The following is a 23,177-nucleotide window of genomic DNA, read 5'->3' on the forward strand; positions in this document are numbered from 1 at the left end:
GACAATCATCGTGATCTACATAGTCCCGTTATACATCACTCTCATCACCAGAGAACTGTCCGTAATCCACTTGACATTTTCCATCTCCCCGCCAGGACAATTTTCAAGATCATTACTAACATAGTTTTCTAAGTTCAACCATTCTCTCGAGGACTCAGCGTACGCAAGATCTACTTTCTTGAAGAATTTTCACTGGAAGCAAGGAGTTACAAATGTACATTATACAATGCCTTTAGCAGAGATTTTTTTTAACTCTTTTAACAATTCCAGGACAATAGCGGACTTAGCTACTACGGCGCCGCATCTCCTCCTTTGTACAACCTCTGTGTGGTTTCGAGAACAAGAACAAAAGGACAAAGAAAACGTATTAACTTTCTTTTTTTTTTAAAAAAAAAAAAAAAAAGTCTCTTAATCTATACAGGAATTAATAAAATATAGGTGATTTTTGTCATTCTAACTTATAAAACATGTTTGTAAATTTGTTACTATATTTGTTAACTTTGACCTTGAAGATATACAGAATTCATTCAATGGTTGAAAGAAACAGCGCGATTATATTGTTCATGTCACTAACAATTGAATTATTTATTCATTATTTGTTGCACGAAGAAACTGAAAAAGTTATAATTTTGTATTCCTTCAAAATTTATGAGGCTTTAGCAAAAATTATTATATAACTATTTGTCAGAGATTATTATGGTTAATTCGAGCAACGTATAAGTATCATTTGCAGATTTATGGATTTGAAAGATACAATTATGAATGACTAAAATTTCATATATCTCTAAATCTTTTCAAACGAATATGGTGTACAAGGAGGCCAAATGTATAATGTATAAATAAGTAGGGTAGGTTAGATTAAGCTAGTTTCAAACCATATAGTTCAGGTTCCTCTCTTTGACACTTAACCTGTTTTTTTATCAGTTACAAGTACCACATTAACTTACTAGGCATAGGTTAGCTTTATGCGAACCAACAACAACTATCGTAAAAATTCTAATTTCGACACTAATCATCTCTTACTCACTCAGAAGATAACATTCCAAATACCTGTACTACTACTAAATTTTTATTGCTACTATTAGTGCTAAATTGTTACTGAAAAATCGTCATTTCGGTACAATCGTGTTTATTCTGAAGTTGAACGTCCAATAGCTTTATACCAAAATCTTAATAGAAGCTATTAAAATTTATAATTTTTCAAGTTGTACGTTCTTAACTGACTTTAGACTTCCTTTCGTTACATCGGGAGGTGGGAGAAAAGTTAGGATCTAGAACAGAGGTACCCCATATCGGTTACTAGCTAGGCTCTTTTTTTTTTTTTTTTTCAAAGTTGACTATTTAATTCACAGTATTGCCGAGCGAGCGTTAGGGAGTGAAGGTGGGTTAGAGCCCCGCAGGGCACGTTGTTTTTAGTCTTCATTAAAGTCTAATTAATATATATATATATATATATATATATATATATATATATATATATATATATATATATATATATATATATATTTACCTTAGTACTTCGGTTTGTACAGCTCCCCTATCACCAGCAGGAAATCGTGGACGATTCTTGTTAACGGTCTGCTTTCCTTAAAAAGGTATTCAGCAAGATAACCTTCAAAATGTTCAGACTTTTCCCTCAAACCTGTTAGTTCACATCCCGTGCAACGTTTCTGTATATTAACCGCCATGTTGATAATATAAATGTTCGTTATTTTCCCATAATGCAACTATTCGGTTACCTTGCGCGAAGTATTTCCCTCCGCTCGCCGAATAGTTCCATATTTATAACCGCTTATATATATAACAAATAAACAGATTTTTCGAGATCCTTATATATTTTCAAGCACACAAACGATCAAATTATCCATATCTTCCCTGTAAATTTTCAAAATTTTGCTGGAAACGGACGTCCAACTTTGGAACTTAACCCTGTTTTTTTTTTTTTTTTTTTTAATCTGTTACAGGTACCACATTAACTTACTAGGCATAGGTTAGCTTTATGCGAACCAACAACAACTATCGTAAAAATTCTAATTTTGACACTAATCACCTCTTACTCACTTGGGAGATGACATTCCAAATACCTGTACTACTACTAAATTGTTATTGCTACTACTACTGTTAAATTGTTACTGAAAAATCGTCATTTGGGTACAATCGTGTTTTAAGCACTTAGACTAATAAAAGATGTGAACCAAATTCTACGAGCTAGCCACTATAAGTTAGTTAGCATCTAATTTGATGCTGAATATGGACATAAACAGCGTTTGTTTCTCTTCAGTTTGTTACTTTTGTTATTTGGTAATGAATTTACTTCACAGAGGAATTTCCTACTCTCAGAGTTTCTTCGCTTACTCTATCATTCTTTACTTTCAACATTATTTAACATGAGAAGAACTCCCTCCTCCCGCAAAGTGAGCTTCATGACAGAGAAACACGTATGCATAGGTTTTCTCGTGGTTCTACTGTTTTTCCTCACTTTACATTCCGCCAGTATCTTGTTTGTCTCATAATCACCGTCTTCCTTAGCCCTGAAACGTGATCGTCGGGCATTAAACAATCAAAGAAACCAACAAAAAAAGCGAGAACTTTAACATAATTCTTTCTCTAGGCTAAAGTGAAAGAGACACTGTATCTTTCTATTGTGCGACATAAAACCTATTATAGAAATATTTTGGGTAATCATGAATATTTTGGTATACTTTTACGCTTGTCTCCATAATTCTCTTTAATAATTCGAGACACCAAGTGGAACAAAACAAATTCTAACAAGTATGGGACAGAAATTCTTAAATTAGAAGTTTAAAAGAGATAGAAAATTTAGTTTGTGAGATAATATTTAATATTTCGGGACAGTTCAGTGAGAAATCTAAGGGTGAGTGGCTTATACTGAACAGATAAGATGATACAACGTTGGATTGTATTTCACAATGGATAAAATCAGACAAGAACGTGCGTAGACGTCCTTTGACGAAGCCCTGGATCCACGGCCTATCTCGTATATACATAAAAACTTCAAATTAAATGGATCATTTAAAGGAATTAATCTATGCGAAATTCTTGCTCATAAAAATAAATAAATACTAATGCTCGAGAATCACAAGCATGGTACCTGACGAATATTTAGCCAGCAAGTTTTGTGAATACAAATTTTCTTTGTTTGGCCTTTTCTCATTGCACCTACTCGTTCCGAAATTATCGTTTCTGAAAGTATTGCTGATGATATTCTTCCTCTTCTCCTTTTTGATCTATGTAGTATATTTACTCCTGTTTTATTTTATTTTATTTATTTATTTATTTATTTTTCATCTATTGGGAGAATTAATCTCCCAAATATTTGTACTTGAATTTTAGGAAGTCAATGAATATTGAATATGAATCACTTACAGAAGTGATACCCTCCGAAATACAAAGTTGGTTCAAAACCTATACAAGAAAAAAAAAATGATTTATTGTCTCCTCTAAAACAATATCCAGTTATAAGAATTCAGTAATCGATTTCACTAAATGATCAAAAGCTATATACGAGCTTTCTGTTATTAAAACATGTAAGCCTAAACCTCGTTTATTTTTACTTTCCATTGTTAGTCGCATATGGAGACTTACTAAATGTAAATTTCGATTTAACAAATTTATATTCTAAAGTTTAGCATCTATAGAAATATTTAAAAGCTTCTTTGAGAATATGAAAAAGAAGAAAATTGATTAGTTTTCTGTTTTCCTAAATAACTTATTGATTTATAATTTGGACTATTTGAATTATTACAGGATATTTAAAATATAAATTGATCTAATTTTTTTCTTTTATTTTAGCATAATAATTTGTTCCATCATGCAGGCAACTCTTGAAAAACATGAGGCATCTAAGAAATATACAATCCCTGACGGATTGAAGGAACTGCTTACAGATATATCAAGAGAGGTAATATTGTGACTTTAATACAAGCGAACATCATAATACAGTTCTTCAGGCAGGACTGGCTGATATAAACCAGTTTGGTTCAGACGAGATGATTGTTTTCAAACAAAACAATTAGTTTAAACAAAATTAATTAAATAAATAAGTAAAATAAATTTAAACCGAAATACAACAAATTATGTAAAGTTCATGTTCATGTTTCCACATATCTCAAACTACTTAGATCTTTCCTCATATGTTAGAAGCCCAGAAAACTTAGATGTAAGTGATTTGTTGAAATATATTTTTCTGCATATGTATATGTATGATATGGTGGGGCAATAAAGAACAATTTTAGATACTATTAAAAAGAGAAAGAGAAACTGGTTAGGACATTGACTACGAAGAAACTGTATCATGAGGGACGCGGTAGAGGTTATGCTGGTAGGAAAGAAAGGGAGGGTGCGAAGGAGACTACAACTCATGGACGGTATCAAAACAGAAAAATCATACTTGAAGACGAAGAAGTTAGCGAAAAACCGTGGACCATGGAAGCTTCTCAGTTGCAGCAAGTGACCTGCCAGTAATGACAGAATACCTATGGTGATTGATCCTAAGCACTTGAATTTCTTCGTCATTACCACCTTTTCTTCGTTCAAGCGTATTCTTGTGGTTTCGATTACATATTTGCAGCATGGGCAATGTAAATATTCTGTCTTCGTTTCACCAATTCTAAGTCCTTCGCTCTCCAATTCTCCTTTCCAGGTATCTGATTTCTCTTGCAGTGTTGCCTTGGTCTCACTCACAAGTGCAATGTTGTCTTCAATTAGAATATTTCAAGGTATTAACTCTTGGATACTGCTGGAGAACATATTTTAAGTTGGAACCATTAAATGAGAGAAGGAAATTGCTTGACTCTAGATTTATAGAAAAGATACTGACAACTGTCTTAATATAGAATATATTTTAAAGATGTGGATCTAAAAGCTCCAATATATGATAAAGAGCTAAGATTTTATTTCAACCTAGTAACAGCAGTGGCGAAGCGTAATCCCACAAGTAGGGTAGGCCCGATAAACTAATATTCCCATTTAGTTCCACTACAAATAGTTTGAAGTGCAGTTCATATTTTCTTCTGTCTGGGATTTGCAGGGAAGATGAGGGGAATTTTCTCCTCACTTGCTGTTTTCATTTCCTACACATTTGAAAATGGAGGGAGAGGAAAAGAAAGTACATTCTTACTGTTAGCTGTCAAATTTCTTAAATAAGCGTTTGTCACTTACACTCCCAATCTAAAGCAAGTTCAATATTGCATTTAATTAATGTATCACGTGATAATGACTTCACTAGAAACGTTAATGCTCAGAAGGAACTTCATTTGAATCAATGCATGATATTTAATATTGTATTCTATGCAGTGGCATATTTAAGGGGATGGCTTCAGGGCTTAAGCACTCACTGAAATTTTATCGCAATTTTTTATTTATATATATATATATATTGTAGAATTTTCACATTTCCAGGAATAAATTTAGTAAAGCCCCTCGAAACACAATCATAAATATACCACTAGCTCTATAAAATGGAAAACTCAACTAAAATTACACACAAATATTATTTTATCCTGTACGGTAGCGTTTGGTAAATTTATACATATCTTTAATGTATCAGACTTATATTCTACAAGCTATTAAGAACTAGGCCCCATGTAGGAAAATGAAAACAGCTACTCTGAATAACTCTTGAGAGTATATATCTAAATTAAACAAGTTATCACTAATATAAATACATAATTCTACACAGAAACTTCTTACTCTGTGTTAAAGAAATTATTTAATAACGTATTAGCACTCAAAGATGCCACCAACGCTAAAACTAAACTCCCAGAGGCGAGCCTTCGCACCTTTCTTACAATCCGTGCAATCCCCAGCAATAATAGCTTTGTTCCTTGAGCAGCATAGCCCGTAGACCTGTCTAGCGAGCTGGTGAGGCTCAGACGGAAGGGCCTCCAAGTGTTTCCAACCTTCTAATTTTTTACCGAGAAAAAGAAATGTTGAAGTAAGTAAGAAATCAAAGATAAAGAAAATATACGGTAGAAAACAGGGTAGGCCCGGCCTCAGAGCCTCATAGTACGCTTCGCCACTGAGTAACAGGAAATATGTCTTAATATGTTTTGAAAAACTACAATAATTGTATATTTTAGAACGAGGTTTTATTTCAGAATTTAGAATGTAACTTAGTACTTATTTTGTTTTAATTTTTAATTTGAGTTTTGACTCCTCAATGTTTTAAGAATTAACGTAGATTATACTTTCACACTCTACCCTTTTATTAATCGATTTTAAAGCTTTTTTTACATTATACGATACGATAGTAACATTGAACTATATGCTGTTATTAATGCTGTATCTCTGCTATCAGCTATTCTCAACATATTAATATATATTAATATAGTTTTCATATTATTACTTATTACCCAGGTCTTCGGCTCTCTGTAAACTGTAGGTTAAAAGCTATAATTCTTAATTAAAAGCTCTAATTCTTTACATGTCTTAATAATAAACACCGAGGCACGTTTATCTTCAGTATTATCATTATATATTTTCAAATAATTAAATTGAAACAGTGCAGTTCAAGTTGCAATTAAATCGTCACAATGTATTACTGTAGAAATGCATAAATTTTAATGTAATGTTCAAATCTAATATAATTACGGCACCTGTGTTATTTTAAAGTAATTTACTTGAAACAATTAAATTTTCAAATGACAATTACAATAAATCGTCACAATAGTTTTAATTCTGCAAATTGCCTGCACGCTAGCGCCATCTGTCGAGAAGCAGTATGCAAGTAGCGATACTTATTAGCTTGACTGTGTATTTTTAGGAATTTGCGTTACTAGCAGATTGACAGGTTTTGGTATTAAAAATAGAATTATTATTAATAATAACAATGAGATTTCTACAGATAACCTTTTTTCAAGTTTAACGTGCCACAATTATGCACCGAGGCCGAGGCAGCGAGATGGTGATTAGATGGATTATATTGGTAGAATGGCGAAAGCGAGAGGAAACGGAAAAACCCCGGGAAAGACCACTCATACGGTTATTATCTACCACAAAGTCCACTTGGCGGGAGCTGAGATCGACCCAGGGACCTTACACTACATATCATCTTGATAAATAGATAGTATATACATTATAGGAAGTATATATACGTAGGTATATGTAATTCAAGATTAGAAATGTTGTTTCCTGACACTGCTGGTATTCACCGTTTTATACTGGAATCATTAAGCGTGTTAATGATTTTAGTTGGTGATAGTTAGAATGGGAAGAAGTATTTGAAAGGATGTCAGCACCTTTAGAGCATAAAGTTTGAAATTTCAGAACATAAAGTGACAAAACATAGAAAATTCTCAGTTGGGATGGTTGACTCCCGTATTCGAATCGAGATTTCTCGATTAGGAAGTGAGAATGTTGAATCTATTTTCTTAAGCATGTAAAATTTTAAATCATTTCCTAGAAGTAGCCATATCATTATTACGCCATTAGTTTGTAACAGTGTCCTGAACAATACAAATCATGTAAATAAGAATGCATCTTGTCTCTTAATAATAAAAGTAACCTCTTTTTCTTTCAAACTGCTGTACACAAATAGTTATTGAAGTTCATTCATTTATTTGATTCGCACCAAATTTCTTTCTATTTTCTTGTACAGGTCCTAAGAATGCAGCCAATAAATTTGTATGAATTTATTGCTGACTATTTAGATGCCCTTCTGACTACAAGAGAAAGTGCAAGATGTAAGTATGTGTAAATTAACTGTTTTCTTCAATACGAATTTAATAAAAATAGCGTTTTCATTAATTATAGATATGAATTATAATATAGGTTAAAATCACTGTCAAATATATTAATTTAGATTTTGTAGCATTGGACGGAAATTTAAGGAATGAAATTAATAGATTTTATCTATATTGTAATGTATCAATTTTGTATACCCTTTGCTGGGTTTTAACTCACTTCTTTTTTTTAACTTATTAAAACATTGAAATAAAATGAAATATTTAAGTTTTACGTCCCACGGTTATGCCGGTTAAATTAAAACATTGATAAGTTATGGATATGTTAACTGTTAATGATATTGAATAAGATTTAAAAGAACTCTAGTAAACCATAACTTCAATCTATATCTGAATAACAAAATGATATCAGCAAAATTGAGACGAAAAATTGTTTACCTACATTTCAAATATTTAATGTCTTATGAATGTGTTCTCATTTCATTCGGACTACATGTCAAAAGAAATTCATCCTGAAGCAAATTGGAAGTTTTCCGATACTGATTATTATTATTATTATTATTATTATTATTATTATTATTATTATTATTATTATTATTATTATTATTAAGAAGTTATAAAAATAAACCTATTTCTGTCTTTTTATAGTCAAAGGTTTTTTTTAGCTCAATATCTCACGATTATCCACGAGTCTAAGGGAGATGGTGTTGATGAGATACGTGATAATGATGAAGTAAAAGTGGGAGAACCCCGAGAAAACCCACGCGCACAATGTCCACCACAAAGCCTATTTGGCACAGCTGAGATCGAACCAGGAACCTACGCGCCAGAAGTGAGCGCTCTACTACTGAGCCACCGTGACTCTCATAAAATGAAACATTTCACCAACACTTTTATTTTTTAATTTAGAAACTTTGTGCAATATTTAAATATAATATTGGTAGAAAATTTAATGATCTGGATATCGGCAGAAGAAAAGCTGTGACCATTAATGTTATATTCACTATTTATATTTGATTCTATTTTCTTACAAATGTTGAATTTAAATTGGAAATAGAAGATTGGTGTATCGTAAAAAGATGAATTATAATCATATTCAGGTTAAATATGAATATCAAATTGACTTTAAACATATTAGAATATAATACTAGATATTGAAGTTTAACTTAATTTTTCTAGCTGCAATGAAGACGCTGAACGAACTCGTGGGCGATGTTCATAGTGTTCCCAAGCTTTTGGAAGAATTTGAAGTGCCTGAGACAGTCGAAGATATTATGAACTTGATAAAAGCTGCTAAATCAGGGCTACTTGTCAAGGAGAAACTCTCAATAATTGAAGAAGAAGATCCAGGAGAATTACTGCTCAGAGAACTTGAAGAACTGGGAATTGACAAGGAAAAAGCGTTAAATGCCGTTGTAAAACTTCAGGTTAGTAGTTTTTATTCCTCTTGTGTTTGCAATTTTTAAGTGTAAAAGAAAGGTTCAATTAAGAGCTTCTTTAAGATTCTTTTCCAGTAATTTCTGTTCGTGTACTTTGTGACTTAAGAGTAATATTTAAAAGTAACTGATCCAAGATGACTAAGATAGTAAACCTTAACAGGACATACCACAAAACTTTTACAGTTGTTCAAAAGAGTAGAATTTACCATTCTTGTATAAAACTCAGATGGATACAACGTAGTAAAAGAAGTAACCTAATGATCCCGAATATGAATTAATTTTATATTAACTAGATCAAGAAAATGTTTCATCTGTCGTGCTACAGATGTCTTTTAGTGGCTTACTTGTATTATCTAACAAGAAACCATTACGGTCAAAACAATGCCAAAAAAGAAAAAGATTGAATCGTGCCTCCTTTGCATGCAAGAATTATACGGTTCTCATTAAATATATATAAGAAACATGGCAATCAAATCAGTTTGAACATCTGCAGAGAGTACTAAGAAGACTTTCACAGGCTACAAAAGATTTTAGTTTTTTTTTTTTTTTTTTTTTAAATCCACTAGATGCAGCATGTTTATCTGAGACTTACTTCGGCATAATCCGAAGCTTGTCTGAGACTTATTTTGGCATAACTAAAAGAAACATGCTAGAATCAAGAAACATGAAAGATACTTTGTTATAATCCTCGTGTTTCTGAATTACGAAAACATTTGAGACTGAGCAAGCATCATATATCGTCTACTAAGATTGTAATGCACTAACTCTCACTAACACCCTCCATGCCCAGACGCCATTAACTGTTCCAGTGTTATCTTGCTGTTGACTACTTTAAAGATGTTGTATCAGGATCCTTTATTGCTTCAGCAAGACAGACAATACAAAACAGCATCTAACATGCAATGATTCAGGCGCCACCATAAGAAAATATAGGCGCAGAATCCTCTACTAGAAAATGTTCCATTCTCCCACTCGAAGATCTGAGCCTATGGCCCACTAACGGAGTCGCCGATGTTCCCCTTCTTTGTCCATAAAAAGTATAGGTTTGTGGTAGAGATGGATTTTACGTACCGGGAATCTAAAATTCACAACGTCTGGTAAATGATTTAAATGTTCCAGAACGTAATCAAACGAGTGTCAGATTTCTACAATATTAAGTACACTAATTTTTAAGAGCTTTCCAATGATTATGTACACGTTATATGGTGTTGCAAAGTATATTTTAAGAAACTAGAAATATAAATACGGTAATCGTCACATTATGAATATAATTCCATACCATTAAAATTTGTCGAGTAATTTTGTAGTTGAGCATGTGCTTGCATGTACTAAGATTATTATTTAGATCAAGTTCGTTTTCTTTCAATAACATGTGTTCTATTTATATGTAGTTCGTTTTATCTTTATTAAGTGTATGTAGCTCACTCTGGTTTTTTGCTTGTGCATATCTTGCAGTAATTCATTTAATTTCTATTTTCTCTTTCAAACATTGATTGGTACTACCTGACGTTCGTAAGCTCATGTATATCAAATATTCGAAGTTTATCATCTTGTAAAAATGTACTTTCACATTAACTTAATTATATTTTTTATAGTTTCATTTATATATATATCATAATACCTACATTTTTAACTTTAATTCTTTTTTAATTCTTAATACAATTGATGTATTTTAGTGAGCTCTTCAAGAATCGTAAGCAGTCTGTAACCAACTTCAATATAACATCTTATGACACCATATTAATATATTATTGAATCTATACAAATTAAGCAGCAACAAAGATCAATACCGTTGCGATTTGCTACAAACATAATCTGATATCAAGTCTACAAATTATACAGCATGCACCACAGAAAATGTTGATGAGACATTTTATTTTATAATATAACTAATTATAATTCAAGGTGAATGTTTAGACGTGATTGTGCGTAGAATTTAGAGAGGGAATAGAATTCCCAGAGCTAAGTAATAGCTTCAGTAATTCATCATATTTTTGTTCATGCCTTCCTGTAAACAAACCCTGAACACTTATTTAAAACGTTAATTAATATTTATCACAATAGCTTCGCACTTTCCAAACCCCGTCACATTAAATTTAGAAAGGCAATTTGCTAGGTTAATTCTTTCATTTTATATCACTATTTTCTTCGACTCAAACTTTTGAATTCATAAACTATTTTATTTGTTTTCTAATTTCGCTTCGAAAATTTTATTTGCATTTAGATTTAAATCATCAGATACAGAGCAGAATGCGAAGTGCTACCTTCCAAAATATACTATAATATAATGCGGTGTGGGTATAAAATAGTGGCGCATTACAAGGTAATCAAAAGATCTACATCTTCCACTGAAAGATAAATGATTTACAGCATTTACATTTTTTATAAAAAATACAAAATGGGGATTAAATGCTGACTTAAGCAATTTGGATACACATAGCATACACATCGTCAACACATACCTGTACACGAATTTTCTCTTTGAAATGATGCAAGCATTAAACGAATGAAATGAGTATGTAGATTTTCTCTCATTTTCATTCCACCAATTCTTTTATAATCATTCAAACTAATAAATCATCCGTCTCCTTAACCAAAAGGTCTACTTATTGGACGTCTAATTAATATTACATTTCATTTCAGTTTTATTATTAGTATTAATATTGTGTACATAAGAATATGGGTGCAGATATTTGGGAAAATATATTTAAATACAAATAAAATATATTAATTCGGACGAAAGAGTGATATCTAAAGAACTTATTTGTGCAAGCACATGTACCGTATGTACCCAAAGTTGTAAGGTAGATGTGACATTATCATGCACACCTAAGTGTCATTACCATGCAATGCTCCGTGAGAAAAACACTTGCATACTGTATTTAAACTTTCTAAATTCCTATATACAGCTTTTATAAGTATTTTAATTTACAGTGACTTCAAATAACACCCAAAGCAGTGGCTTCGGCTTCCTTGTTTCTCCTCTATAGTACTCTTCTACCTAGTTCTTTATAGTTTTTCGAGTTCCCACGCTTCTCTTTGAATTATGAAATAAATCATTTCGTGCAAGCATTCCTAGTAAAAGTGGAAACCCATCAACAAAATAAGAATTCTAGAGCATTAGGAAACCTATTTTATGCAAAAGATGACATCCCCATCATCATTACCTTTATGTATCAATATTGTTAATCTGCATGTGGGAGACGCGAAGTGATTTTATTTTAAATGCACTAATCGAATACAACCTCTGAAAGTGTTAGAATAGAATTAAAAAATAAACTATATTATAGTCATTATATAGTAGATTCAATTTCTAAATCAGTACGATTATTATTATTATTATTAAAATCTGTTACATTAGATTTTTAGTGCATACCATAATCTCATGAAATACCACAATTTTAATTCAGTACCATAATTACAAGATATGGAGTTGACATTTCTCCTTTTGCCATATTAATGGCGGGTTTCAATTGAGAAATGTTGTTTTCTCCGTTATACTAGGAGCTTGTAACGTTTAAATTTTGGTTTCTTCTTTATGATGCAAAAATTGCTAAATTTGAATAAATCATTTATAACTAGACAAAATGTCCGTTCTTTGCGCGAGCAGAACATATCTATGGAATAATTTTGTGAGAAAAACTTTAAATCCTTTGCCTCCTTAGAATACGTATTTCAATCAAAGTGCAATGACAAAAGCCAAACCGACTCAAGTTCTAACTACGTTCAAAAAATAATTTTAAAGGTTGAAACTTTTCTTTAACTTTTACTTTTTTTTAGTTTGTCCATTTTATGGGTACAAAATGGAACATTGGGATGTGATAGAAATTGTTTCCTTGCTCCATAAAATAGAAATTTTTGAAAACACTGAAAAATTTGGATAATTTAATTTTATCTCCCTAAAATGAAACGATCATGAGATATTCTGTTTTTAATCCTCCTCCTTTCCTTAGGGTACACATTTTAATTGAAGTAATATGATAAGAATCCCGCCCGAGCCAAGTTGTAACTATTTTCAACAAGTATCACATTTTCCACCAAACGTTTCACCCGTTTTCCTGTGTTTGTGAGACAGAATCTCGATGTCACTATTGAAATACTCTTTCTCTCCTTAAAACGGAATTTTCGGAAAAGCGGGGGTACGTAATATTTATTTTTAATAAAGAGTTAATATACTAAGTTTCATCTCCTTAACATGAGGCATCACGAGATGCTTTCCATTCGGATTCGATAAAAGAGACATGATAAAAATCCGGGTTAAGGACACTGGTAACTATGTTCAAAAACTCATTTTAAACGATGAGGATAAATAACGTAGCTTTGAACGTGGAGAAAAATGTAGAAATTTTCTTCCTTTCTCCCTTAAACACAGAATTTTCAAAAATACTGACACGGGAAGGTCCCACAAGTTGTCGCTAAAATCTGATTGCCATATAGCACATCTGATAGAGCATCACGAGAAATGAAAATGAGCAAAATTTAAGATGCTATGGACTAGAAGGATACAAGCTACGGAGCTTCAAAATTTGAATATCCAAAAAGTTATATAATGGAATTATGTACGTTTAAAGTAAATATCTTGAAAACCGTTAAAGCAATCAAAACAGAAGTTGCACAATATAATAAGAACAAAATGCCATATCGAAAATCACAGTGTTGATATAAGTGAAGCAGTGTTCTGTGTTCTTCTTCGAAAGTAAGAATGTTATATACATATTCTTAAGAGAAAAATCATTTTCTACATTTCTTCCTAAATTTCCATAATGGTTTACTTACTAATTGTAATTACATCTGCAAAAGTATTTAGCTAGGGAACACTGTAGTTATCTACATATTAACCTTCATCGTCAAAGCTCAGAAATTTATTTTCAGAGACAAATGAACAATCATTTGAAGCATCTTATTTAGAAATTGAATCTTCGTATAACAGATCATCCTTTGAGTCATCAAGTAAATTAGTAATTTCACATTTCTCAAACGACTTTACAACTGCATCCTGTTTTACGGCATCCTTTATCATTGCTTTGAAAAAGGACAAAGTGCTATAGAATACTTACATAATATATGCAATTAACATAAACCAGAAGTTTTAAACTGGCTGATATTTCAGTTCATAATTTAGCTACCGATGCATAAGACGCGCCTTCATATTTCAATTAATTTAGTAATTCGTTTTGCCATTTTTAAAGAGTAATGAATGTCATATTAAATACTTGTAAAAATAAAATGCATTATATGAAAAAAGCACATTACAAAATACATAGTGAAGCATATCGCACAACACATAAACATTACTAATACAATTTGCTATTTGCCTTCCCTTGATCCCATTTTTATTTCTGTTTTTACCATCGTATATATATATATGTTGCTAGGCAATTTTTCAGATAACAATTTTTAAAAACTTGTTCCATTCTAAAATACTTTAAAATTAAAATATTTTTAATGTAACTGAAAACAACATGTTTCACTTTAGAGTTACCTAAAAGCATATTTTGAATACAAAATGAATACGTAAAAATAATATATAGTAAAAGAAAAGTTGAATACAATAGAACAATATGTTTGTCAAATACTAAATTAATTTTATCAACAGTTAATAATTTTTAAAAATGTAGATAAGAAAGAAAGTCTTTCTAAAATAATAAAATTTTGACCAAACAAAAAACTGCTGAAAACAAAGATGGACGATAATAAAACCGTAAGTAATTTTACAATATTAATTACATACGAATTAATTAGTAGATATAACTAAATCAAACTACAAGTAAGGTCTGGATTATTCTAATGTAAATAATGATTACTCTATAATATTGTTATCTTAGCTTTTGTTTTGAAAATACTCTTAATGTGCAAAAAAAAAAAAAAGAAAGAAAAAAAGAAAGAAAAAATATTTAATTTGAAAATATTTACATTTCTCACTTGAAAAATAATATTCAAAATCAAAACTATCTCATTGAAGAATGTATCTAGTGTTAACTAGTGGTATGAAATATCTTATCCTTTTATACAATTGGAAGGAAAGGACATTTGTACTAAATACTTGTTGTTTTTGGTAGATTGATCATTTTGAGTAAATCAAAGTAGAGGGAGTGTACTTCTTTGCATGGATCCGGAAAGCGTGTTAAAATTAACCAATAAAGTCCGCAGGTATTGAAAAAAAAACTTGGAAGCCAATTGTACAACACAAATATAATAAAACCTGTTAATTTTGCTAGCTGTTTATCTTGGAACTTGAGATGCAATATTTCTTATCCTACCAATGTTAAAATCAACCTCTGTATGCTGGACATCAACTATATATTTGAACGTGTACGAATTTTATTTTCCGTTTCTTAGAAACTTTTTTCAAATAACTTTTCTTATTTGTTATGTTACGTGACTAAAATGCATGTTAGTCACGTAAATGTGATGTGTGTTACATGAAAATGCCTTGTACCCATACCACCCGCAAAGAGTACAAGAACTGATAGAAGTGGATTTCCAACCACTCTGCCAGTTATGCATTCAACAGCCCACAACCATCATGCTGCTTCAGACATTAATATTATTCACTGACGAGGCCACGTTTGGAAGGAATGGTATCGTCAACATGCACAACACACACACACACACACACACACACACACACACATACACACATGGACAGATGCACATCCCCATGGTACGGATGTCACTCATCACCAACAGCAATTTGGATACAATATATGGTATGGTGCCCACGATCAACTGATCTGCCCATACATGCTACCCCGAAGACTGAATGGAACACAGTGATTGACCTTCCTCCAGGATACACTGCCCAAATTATTGGAAAATGTTCCACTAGCAATTCGCTGCAACATGTGGCACATGCATGATAGAGTTTCCGCGAACTTCAGTGTGAATGTCCATCGGTCGTTGAACAACAACTTTCCAAGATGTTAGATCGGGCGTGATGGTCCAGTGCATAGGCCTGTCCGGTCTCCTGACCTAGATTTTTATCTGTGAGGACACATGAAACGTGTGGTATATGCTACTCCTATTAACGATGTCAACAGCTTGGAACAGCGTATCCATAACGCCTGTGGAACTTTCGCCATGTCCCAGGTATCTTTGAACGGATTGACCAATCCATGATCCGCTGTTGTTATGCATGCTTTGCTGTCCATGACGGACACTTTGAACATCTCCCGTAATGTGCCCGACGAACGTACGTTTGACTCTCTGCACGTTGATATCTACTGCTTCGAACTTACTATTCTCACGCTTTTGGCCTGACAATATGCCCAATATGCTATATATTCATAGGAACTTTTTTTTTTTTTTTTTTTTTTGCTTATTTTCGTGTCAGAAATCACCTCTGGACGTTTGTTACATTAATTACGTTACACCTTTATATATATAATGTAGAGACAACGATAAGAAGAGACGAGCCTCTTCTCCATGATTATGAGGCTTCGAAGTAAAGTGAACAACCATTAGTGAAAGAAATCTCCAGGGGGTGGAGAAGGAGAAGAGGAAGAAGAACCTGAAATATTGGAACCTGTGTAGTCTGTTTCAATGTAGTTAGCTCATGTGGAGAAATCTTTGCTTCTTAAGAAAAACCAGATAGTAAAAACAAATGCCTTGTATACAAATAACCCATGTAGAATGAACTGAAGCTCTGCAAATGACTTCAATAGGGTGTAATTAAATCGGTCATTACTTCTATCTTTCCAGATCAAAATATCTATTTACCTTCGTTCTCAATAAAAATAGTTGGACATTCTGATAAATATGCAGATACCACAGTAAGAAGCGATGTATATTATTTATACAGGGTGTTTCAAAACAACACCAACAACGTTTCGGAGGTGATTCTTGACACCAATATAAGACAAAAAGTATAGACAAACCTGGGTGCACAAATGCTTTCTTTCGGAGTTATAGGCTGCCAAAAATATGAAAAAAATTAATTTTAAGGGTCCATAGCTCCGAAACTATGGGATCTACTGTACCCGGGTCAAGACTTTACTTAGGAACTAATATGTGCGCTATCCAAAAACATATGTTTCAGAGTTGTAAGGTAGTCACGCGACAATTTTTATAGAGGGAGTTTGGCTACGGGGATATAATTTGAAGTACTTACGAATTACGGCTATAAAAATTGTTGCGGAAGTTTCGCAGGATTCTGAAACATAGTATTTGGATAGGGCATATATTAGTTCCTAAGTAAAGTCTTGACCCGACTACGGTAGGTTCCATAGTTTCGGAGCTATAAACCTTTAAATTTCATTTTTTCATGTTTTCGGCAGCCTATAACTCTGAAAGGAAGCATTTGTGCGCCCAGATTGGTCTATACTTTTTGTCTTATCTTGGTGTCAGGAATCATCTTCCAGACGTTGTCGGTGTTGAATTGTAACACCCTGTGTATATATATATACTAGCTGAATATACCCATTCTTCGTATGGGGGCTGTATTTGGAAATCGACGCTTATGAGAGTATCACTATTCATTTCAACGACCGCGAAAACTATGCATTTGATACTAATGTTGGTCATTTTAGGATATTTTTACATGTCTCGGTAACCTCCTTCCCCGGCCCGCATACAGTTGTAGCTGAATTTGCAAGTCATCGCTAATGAAAATGTCACCATTGATCTCAGACACCGCGAAAACTATGCATTTGACACTAGTATCGGTCATTTTGGATTACTTTTACATGTCTCAGTAACCCCCCCCCCCCCCGATGATCTCCGGCTCGCAGCCAAATAGGGTGAATTTGGAAGTTAGTGTGAATCGGAGTTTCACCATTGATCTCAGCGACCGCGAAAACTATGAATTCAACACTAATATCGGTCATTTTCTACTACTTTTACATCTCCCGGTAACCCCCCCCCCCCCGGCACCTCCTGGTTCGAATTTTCAAAAAAACGCTTCGTCTTGGTTTGGGACCTGGACCGATATCCGTGACCAAAATTTGGTAACTCTCGGTCAACTTGTCTGGTCCCCAGGCTGGTTCCTGTAAATGCCGCCACTGAGATCTCCCTGGTTCGAAATTTAAAAAAAACAAAAAAAAAAAAAACGCTTCGTCCTGATCTGAGGCCTGAGCCAAGATACCCGTGACTAAATTTTGGTAACTCTTGGTCCACTAGTCTGGTCCCCATGCCGCACACAGGCAGACAGGCAAACACACAAACTCTTTATATATATATTGGAAACTCTAAGGTTAGCTTCTGTCTTCTTTCTCACCACATGGAAATTTTAAAACTTTTCTCTCTCTTGGGAGAGCTGTTTCATACTCTAATAGGGTCTCTTCTTCATAACTACATCTAGATATTCTATCCTTGGTCTTCCTCTTCTTGCTTTTTCTTCTGCCTTTCCCTCTATCAACACGATAATCCAATCGGAGTGCCGAATAAGATGACCAAGCATGCTGTTTTTTCTTTTTCCTATTATTTTCATAATCTGTTGTCCTTTATTTGCTTCTTTTAGTACGTCTTCGTTCCTTTCCCTTTTGGTCCATGATATGCGCAGGATTCTGCGCCAACGCCACATTTTAAAGGCTTCCAGCTTGGATATTTGAGCTTTTCCCAATATCCACGTCTCTGATCCGTGAAGCGCCACGCTCCATACCAGAGTCTTAATAAATTGTTTTCGAACGTCCAGGGACACATTTCTTGATGTTAGCAGTTCTCTTTTCCTATTGAATGCTTGTTTAGCCTGTGCTATTCTGGAACTTACGTCTTTCTAGGGTTAGCTAAACCTCAAATTTACAGGTATCAAGGTATCCACTTATTTTCACTTGATACACCTTCTACTCCACTGAAATATATTTTTTATTTATCAACGACAAATCTTCCCCAGATAGTTCATTGTGGTTTTCGACACTTCTGGTAGTAATCACCCACTGACAATTCTATAAACTATTGTAGCACTCAAGTTCCCCCTACAGAACATACAGGTGTCTAAGTAAAGGTGGTACTTCTCTATTCAATACTAGTAGTTCTGTATTCTATTTCTTCGATATTGGAATAGGAGTTACAGTTACTGTAGGAATTACTAAACGTTTCAATTCACATTTTCCACGAAAAAGGACATATCATAAACTATATTTTAGAAAGTAATAGAAAGGTAAATTAATATAAATTGGCAATTAGAGGGTTAGAACTTTCAACACATACGCATTCTGATTTTTAAATGAAAAGTGTGGCATCCTAGCTTTAATGCAAATTATGTTTGTATTACTATAGATGTTGCGTAAAATAAGAATAACTAAAATAAACTTCTTGACAGCATAGAAAAAAATGATAAGAAAAAACATTTTAAAGTAAAAGAATGAATTCTGATAACAGTAAATGAAAATTCTCATATTTTAAAACATCCAAAAGATACACAATCTGCAACGTTTCAAAGAACTCTTTACTTATTCTTCAGTGCATTTAAAGGAAACCTATTGCTATATGAAAGACAAGTAGCAACAAGTTCTCTATTGATGTGCTGAGGAAGAAATGAAGAGTATTTCGAAACCGTTGCAGATTATGTATTTTTTAAACAGTGTGGCGCATAAGAATTTTTATTGACTGTCAACAGATATCTAATCAACTAGTAATAAACTGTTCTATTTAATGTCAAAATAAACAATAAAGTGTACATAACAATAAAACATACAGTTACTAATATCAAATTGGAAGTGTTTTTTTTTTTTTTTTTGTTTTGTTTTTTTGTTTTTGTTTTTGTTTTTGTTTTTGTTTTCTTTCGGAAACTTCAAGTGAAACTTTTTCCCTTTGTTTTAAAGAAAGATAATTTGACCAGTTGTTTGATGTATTTTTGGATGATCATACACAAAACTGACTATCTGTGTTTAACTTCATAGGCAGCATACCGAGGACACCGAACAAGAAGACTTCTTCGGTTAACGCCTGATTTAAGAGATGAGCCTCTTCTCCATGATTTTGAGGCTGTGAAACAAGGTGAACAGCTATTAGTGAAACAAAAGAAGTCTCCAGGGGCCGGAGAAGAGGAAGAAGAACCTGATATATTAGAGCCTGTGAAGCCTGTTTCAACGTGGTTAAGTGGTGTCGAGAAATCTTTGCTACTGAAGAAAACTACAGGTTAGCGATAGTAAAAACAAATATATATATATAGAATAAAATTAAACATACATCCAGGCACATAGCTAAGGGAAGGGCTCCGGGGGGTTCCGGACCTGCCCCTTCGAAACCAGAAATGAAAAATATTAAGGAAGGACGAAACAAAAAGAAACAAGAAAAAGAAGAGTCAGCGTTAAAATAAAAAGCTACAGCAAGCGTTGTCGGCAAGCGTTATGCCCTTCTCATTGGGGTTTCCTCTCCACTCCAGTCTTTGGAGGAACGCATTAGCCGAATTACTTGCAATACATGGTGGTGAATGAGCGGGATATCCTGGGAAAGTCAGGGAATTTGAAATTTCTAGAAAAGTTACAGAATTCTCAGAATTCCTGCTACTAGTCAGGTAAATTTCAAACTTTCGAAAACATAGTACCGTTCTGTAATAATGTGGACTCTTTTTATCATAATTTTTTGTCATCACTTCTCTGAAGTATCAAACATGTTATTTCAGAAACGGTTTTCTAGTGCTCCTTTAACTTGTCATTTGGAACTTACAGTAGTTGACGGAATAATAAAAACAAAAATTATGTGGAAAATTCTGTTAACATTTGATTCCACAGACAAGGAACGCAAATATTGTAAAATATTTTACAAGACATCGTTGGATATGTACCTTTTACAACAGTTGAGGCCATAATGAAAGGAAAATTAGTATATTTGAATGAACAGAGAAAGGAACGTAGATATTGTAAAATCTGTTTCAATACTTTTTTGATATTTTTTACCCGAGATTTCTTCGTAGTTTGTTATTAAAATATTTACTAACATATTCTCATTTTATTGTCCTAACAAACCAATATATGTTGCCAGTAAAATAGTTTAAATTGATCGATCTCCTGGTATGACAACTACAGTATTCCATGTCATGGACACCCCCCTTCCCACTATTACGAAATCCTGGCTAAACGAACCAATATATGTTGCCAGTAAAATAGTTTAGAATGATCGAGCCTCTGGTGTGATAACCACAGTATTTCATGTCATGAGCCCCCCTATTACGAAATTCTGGCTACGTGTCTGATACACCTCGTATAAAAATGTAGAATAAAACTACATTGTTACACATGTATATGTAAACGCGTTTTCTTTCTTTTTTTCGCATTTTTGTGACTATTGTTTTTCTCCTTCACCCAGTATGTCAAAGCTGTTGCTATTGGTCCAACTTTATTTAAGCCTCGGTATTAAGAACGTCTTTAGCTTTACTGGTTCGAAGATGATGAGACATTACACAAATAGTCTCAATAATAGGGGAAGTTGTATCTCAGAGAAAGAGCATGATGAATACCAGGTAATATATGGTACCGATGATTGAATACCAGGTAATATATGGAGACTGCATTCTGAGTTAAAATACAGAGGGATTGCATTGCTAAATTAAAGAAGACATTTTCGTTTTTAGTTTTATTAAAATAATGAAGTAAAAACAAAAATAACAAAGGAAATATACATTGATCTATCAAACTCCTAAGTGCTCCGATCATTCTTGCCAATTGAAGTGAAAAAGTTTAAGTTACATACCTTAAGCTTACAACCACGGGTGACAGAGGTTCACTAAACACTCCGATGGATGGCGTAGAAAGACCCGTGCTCAGGGAGGTTCGTCGCTTATATACCGAGTTCGTCCCACGCATTTCTTCTACTTTCTGACGCAGCTCTAGAGCTGACGTAACGAGCTTGCACGAGCCTTAGAAGGTCTTTCACGCGCATGTTCAATAGCGTTTTTGATTTCCAGCTTCTATGAATTTCCCATCACGTTGGCGAGGATGCATTTTCTTTGTTTTGGTTAATATATTTTTATTTTAAGTTTTGTTTAAATAAATTATGTTTTTATTCATTCAAACAGCTTATATGACCTAAGTGATGCCTGTTAGTATTAAAGCACAACTCAGCTCTGTGATTTGGGTAAATCAAAGCCAGGGCTATACTATTAATACATGCGTGTAACTCGGCGTCAGGAGGCAATTAATTGTCAATGCAATTAATGCCTCGCTTGATCCGGCTCCTTTGTTCCCTTCTCTTCACTCTCACAAGAGCAGAAAGGCGCGGGGCGACTCTCCCCCCGGCCTTAGGAGTTGGCGAACCAAATCTGTGTAACAATATATATAGTTTGAGATTCTGACAAGTAAACGAATCCATGGAAAGCAATGATTTTATCAACAAGACACATTAATTATAAAAATATAATCTAACAGCAAAATAAAATATGTATCAATGAAATTAACATAATCCTATTTTCAAGACCATTCATAGAATGGATATCATATTTATACCAATTCATCGTGATATATTGTATCCGCTAAAATCTATGACCATCCTATGATCTTTGTAAGATTATATCACGCATCTAAGTAAAGAGGTTTAAGTAAAATGATGAGAGTACTGTGCCACATGAACAAAAATTATAATTTTATTAAAGTATAATTTACTATTTTGAATTAGAAATTATCAGATTTGTTGAATATTACTGAGAATAATCTCTGCTATCTTTAACGTGTAAGGATAAAATAAAGCACGCGCAAGTCACTAGTTTATGGATAACATTAAAAGACAAATTACTGTCCTATGAATCACACTAGCCCTTAGTGAACATGCTGCCAAATTTAACTGCCACTCCAGTAATAAATATGATTTGACCGTTGTCGGGAAGTAATTGGTCAACAGAAACAAATGGTAGTTCAAAAATCTTTGCACCAAGGTAACCAACTTCTCCCTGTAATATGGTGTCGTACAATTTTCCAACTTTCTTCCACCTTCCTATTTTATTTAATCAGAAAGCTCATGTGCCTTAATGATAAAAAAATAAGAAATAAAATAAAATAAATAAATAGATAAATGGTAGAACCCCTTTTTTTTTAGAAGAAAATGTTTTCATAATTCTTTTACACTGATATATATTTTACTGTTGAGATCATTGCTCTTGTTA

General features: G+C 33.1%; 1 protein-coding gene across 1 annotated transcript in view; it reads left to right on the top strand.

Moving 5' to 3' along the window:
* The first annotated feature begins 412 nt into the window (after positions 1 to 412).
* LOC145695104 (uncharacterized) overlaps positions 413 to 23,177 on the top strand; it is a 36,049-nt gene continuing 13,284 nt past the window's right edge. Inside the window, exons 1-5 of the mRNA XM_081772004.1 lie at positions 413 to 438; positions 3,814 to 3,922; positions 7,619 to 7,703; positions 8,883 to 9,130; positions 19,981 to 20,218. Of these exons, the coding sequence (XP_081628130.1) occupies positions 3,833 to 3,922; positions 7,619 to 7,703; positions 8,883 to 9,130; positions 19,981 to 20,218 (661 nt within the window). The 5' untranslated portion in view covers positions 413 to 438; positions 3,814 to 3,832. The remainder of the gene's footprint in view (positions 439 to 3,813; positions 3,923 to 7,618; positions 7,704 to 8,882; positions 9,131 to 19,980; positions 20,219 to 23,177) is intronic.

Source organism: Thermobia domestica, chromosome 9 (assembly GCF_964235325.1).
Source record: "Thermobia domestica chromosome 9, izTheDome1.hap1.1, whole genome shotgun sequence".
In the NCBI taxonomy this organism is placed as follows: Eukaryota; Metazoa; Arthropoda; class Insecta; order Zygentoma; family Lepismatidae; genus Thermobia; species Thermobia domestica.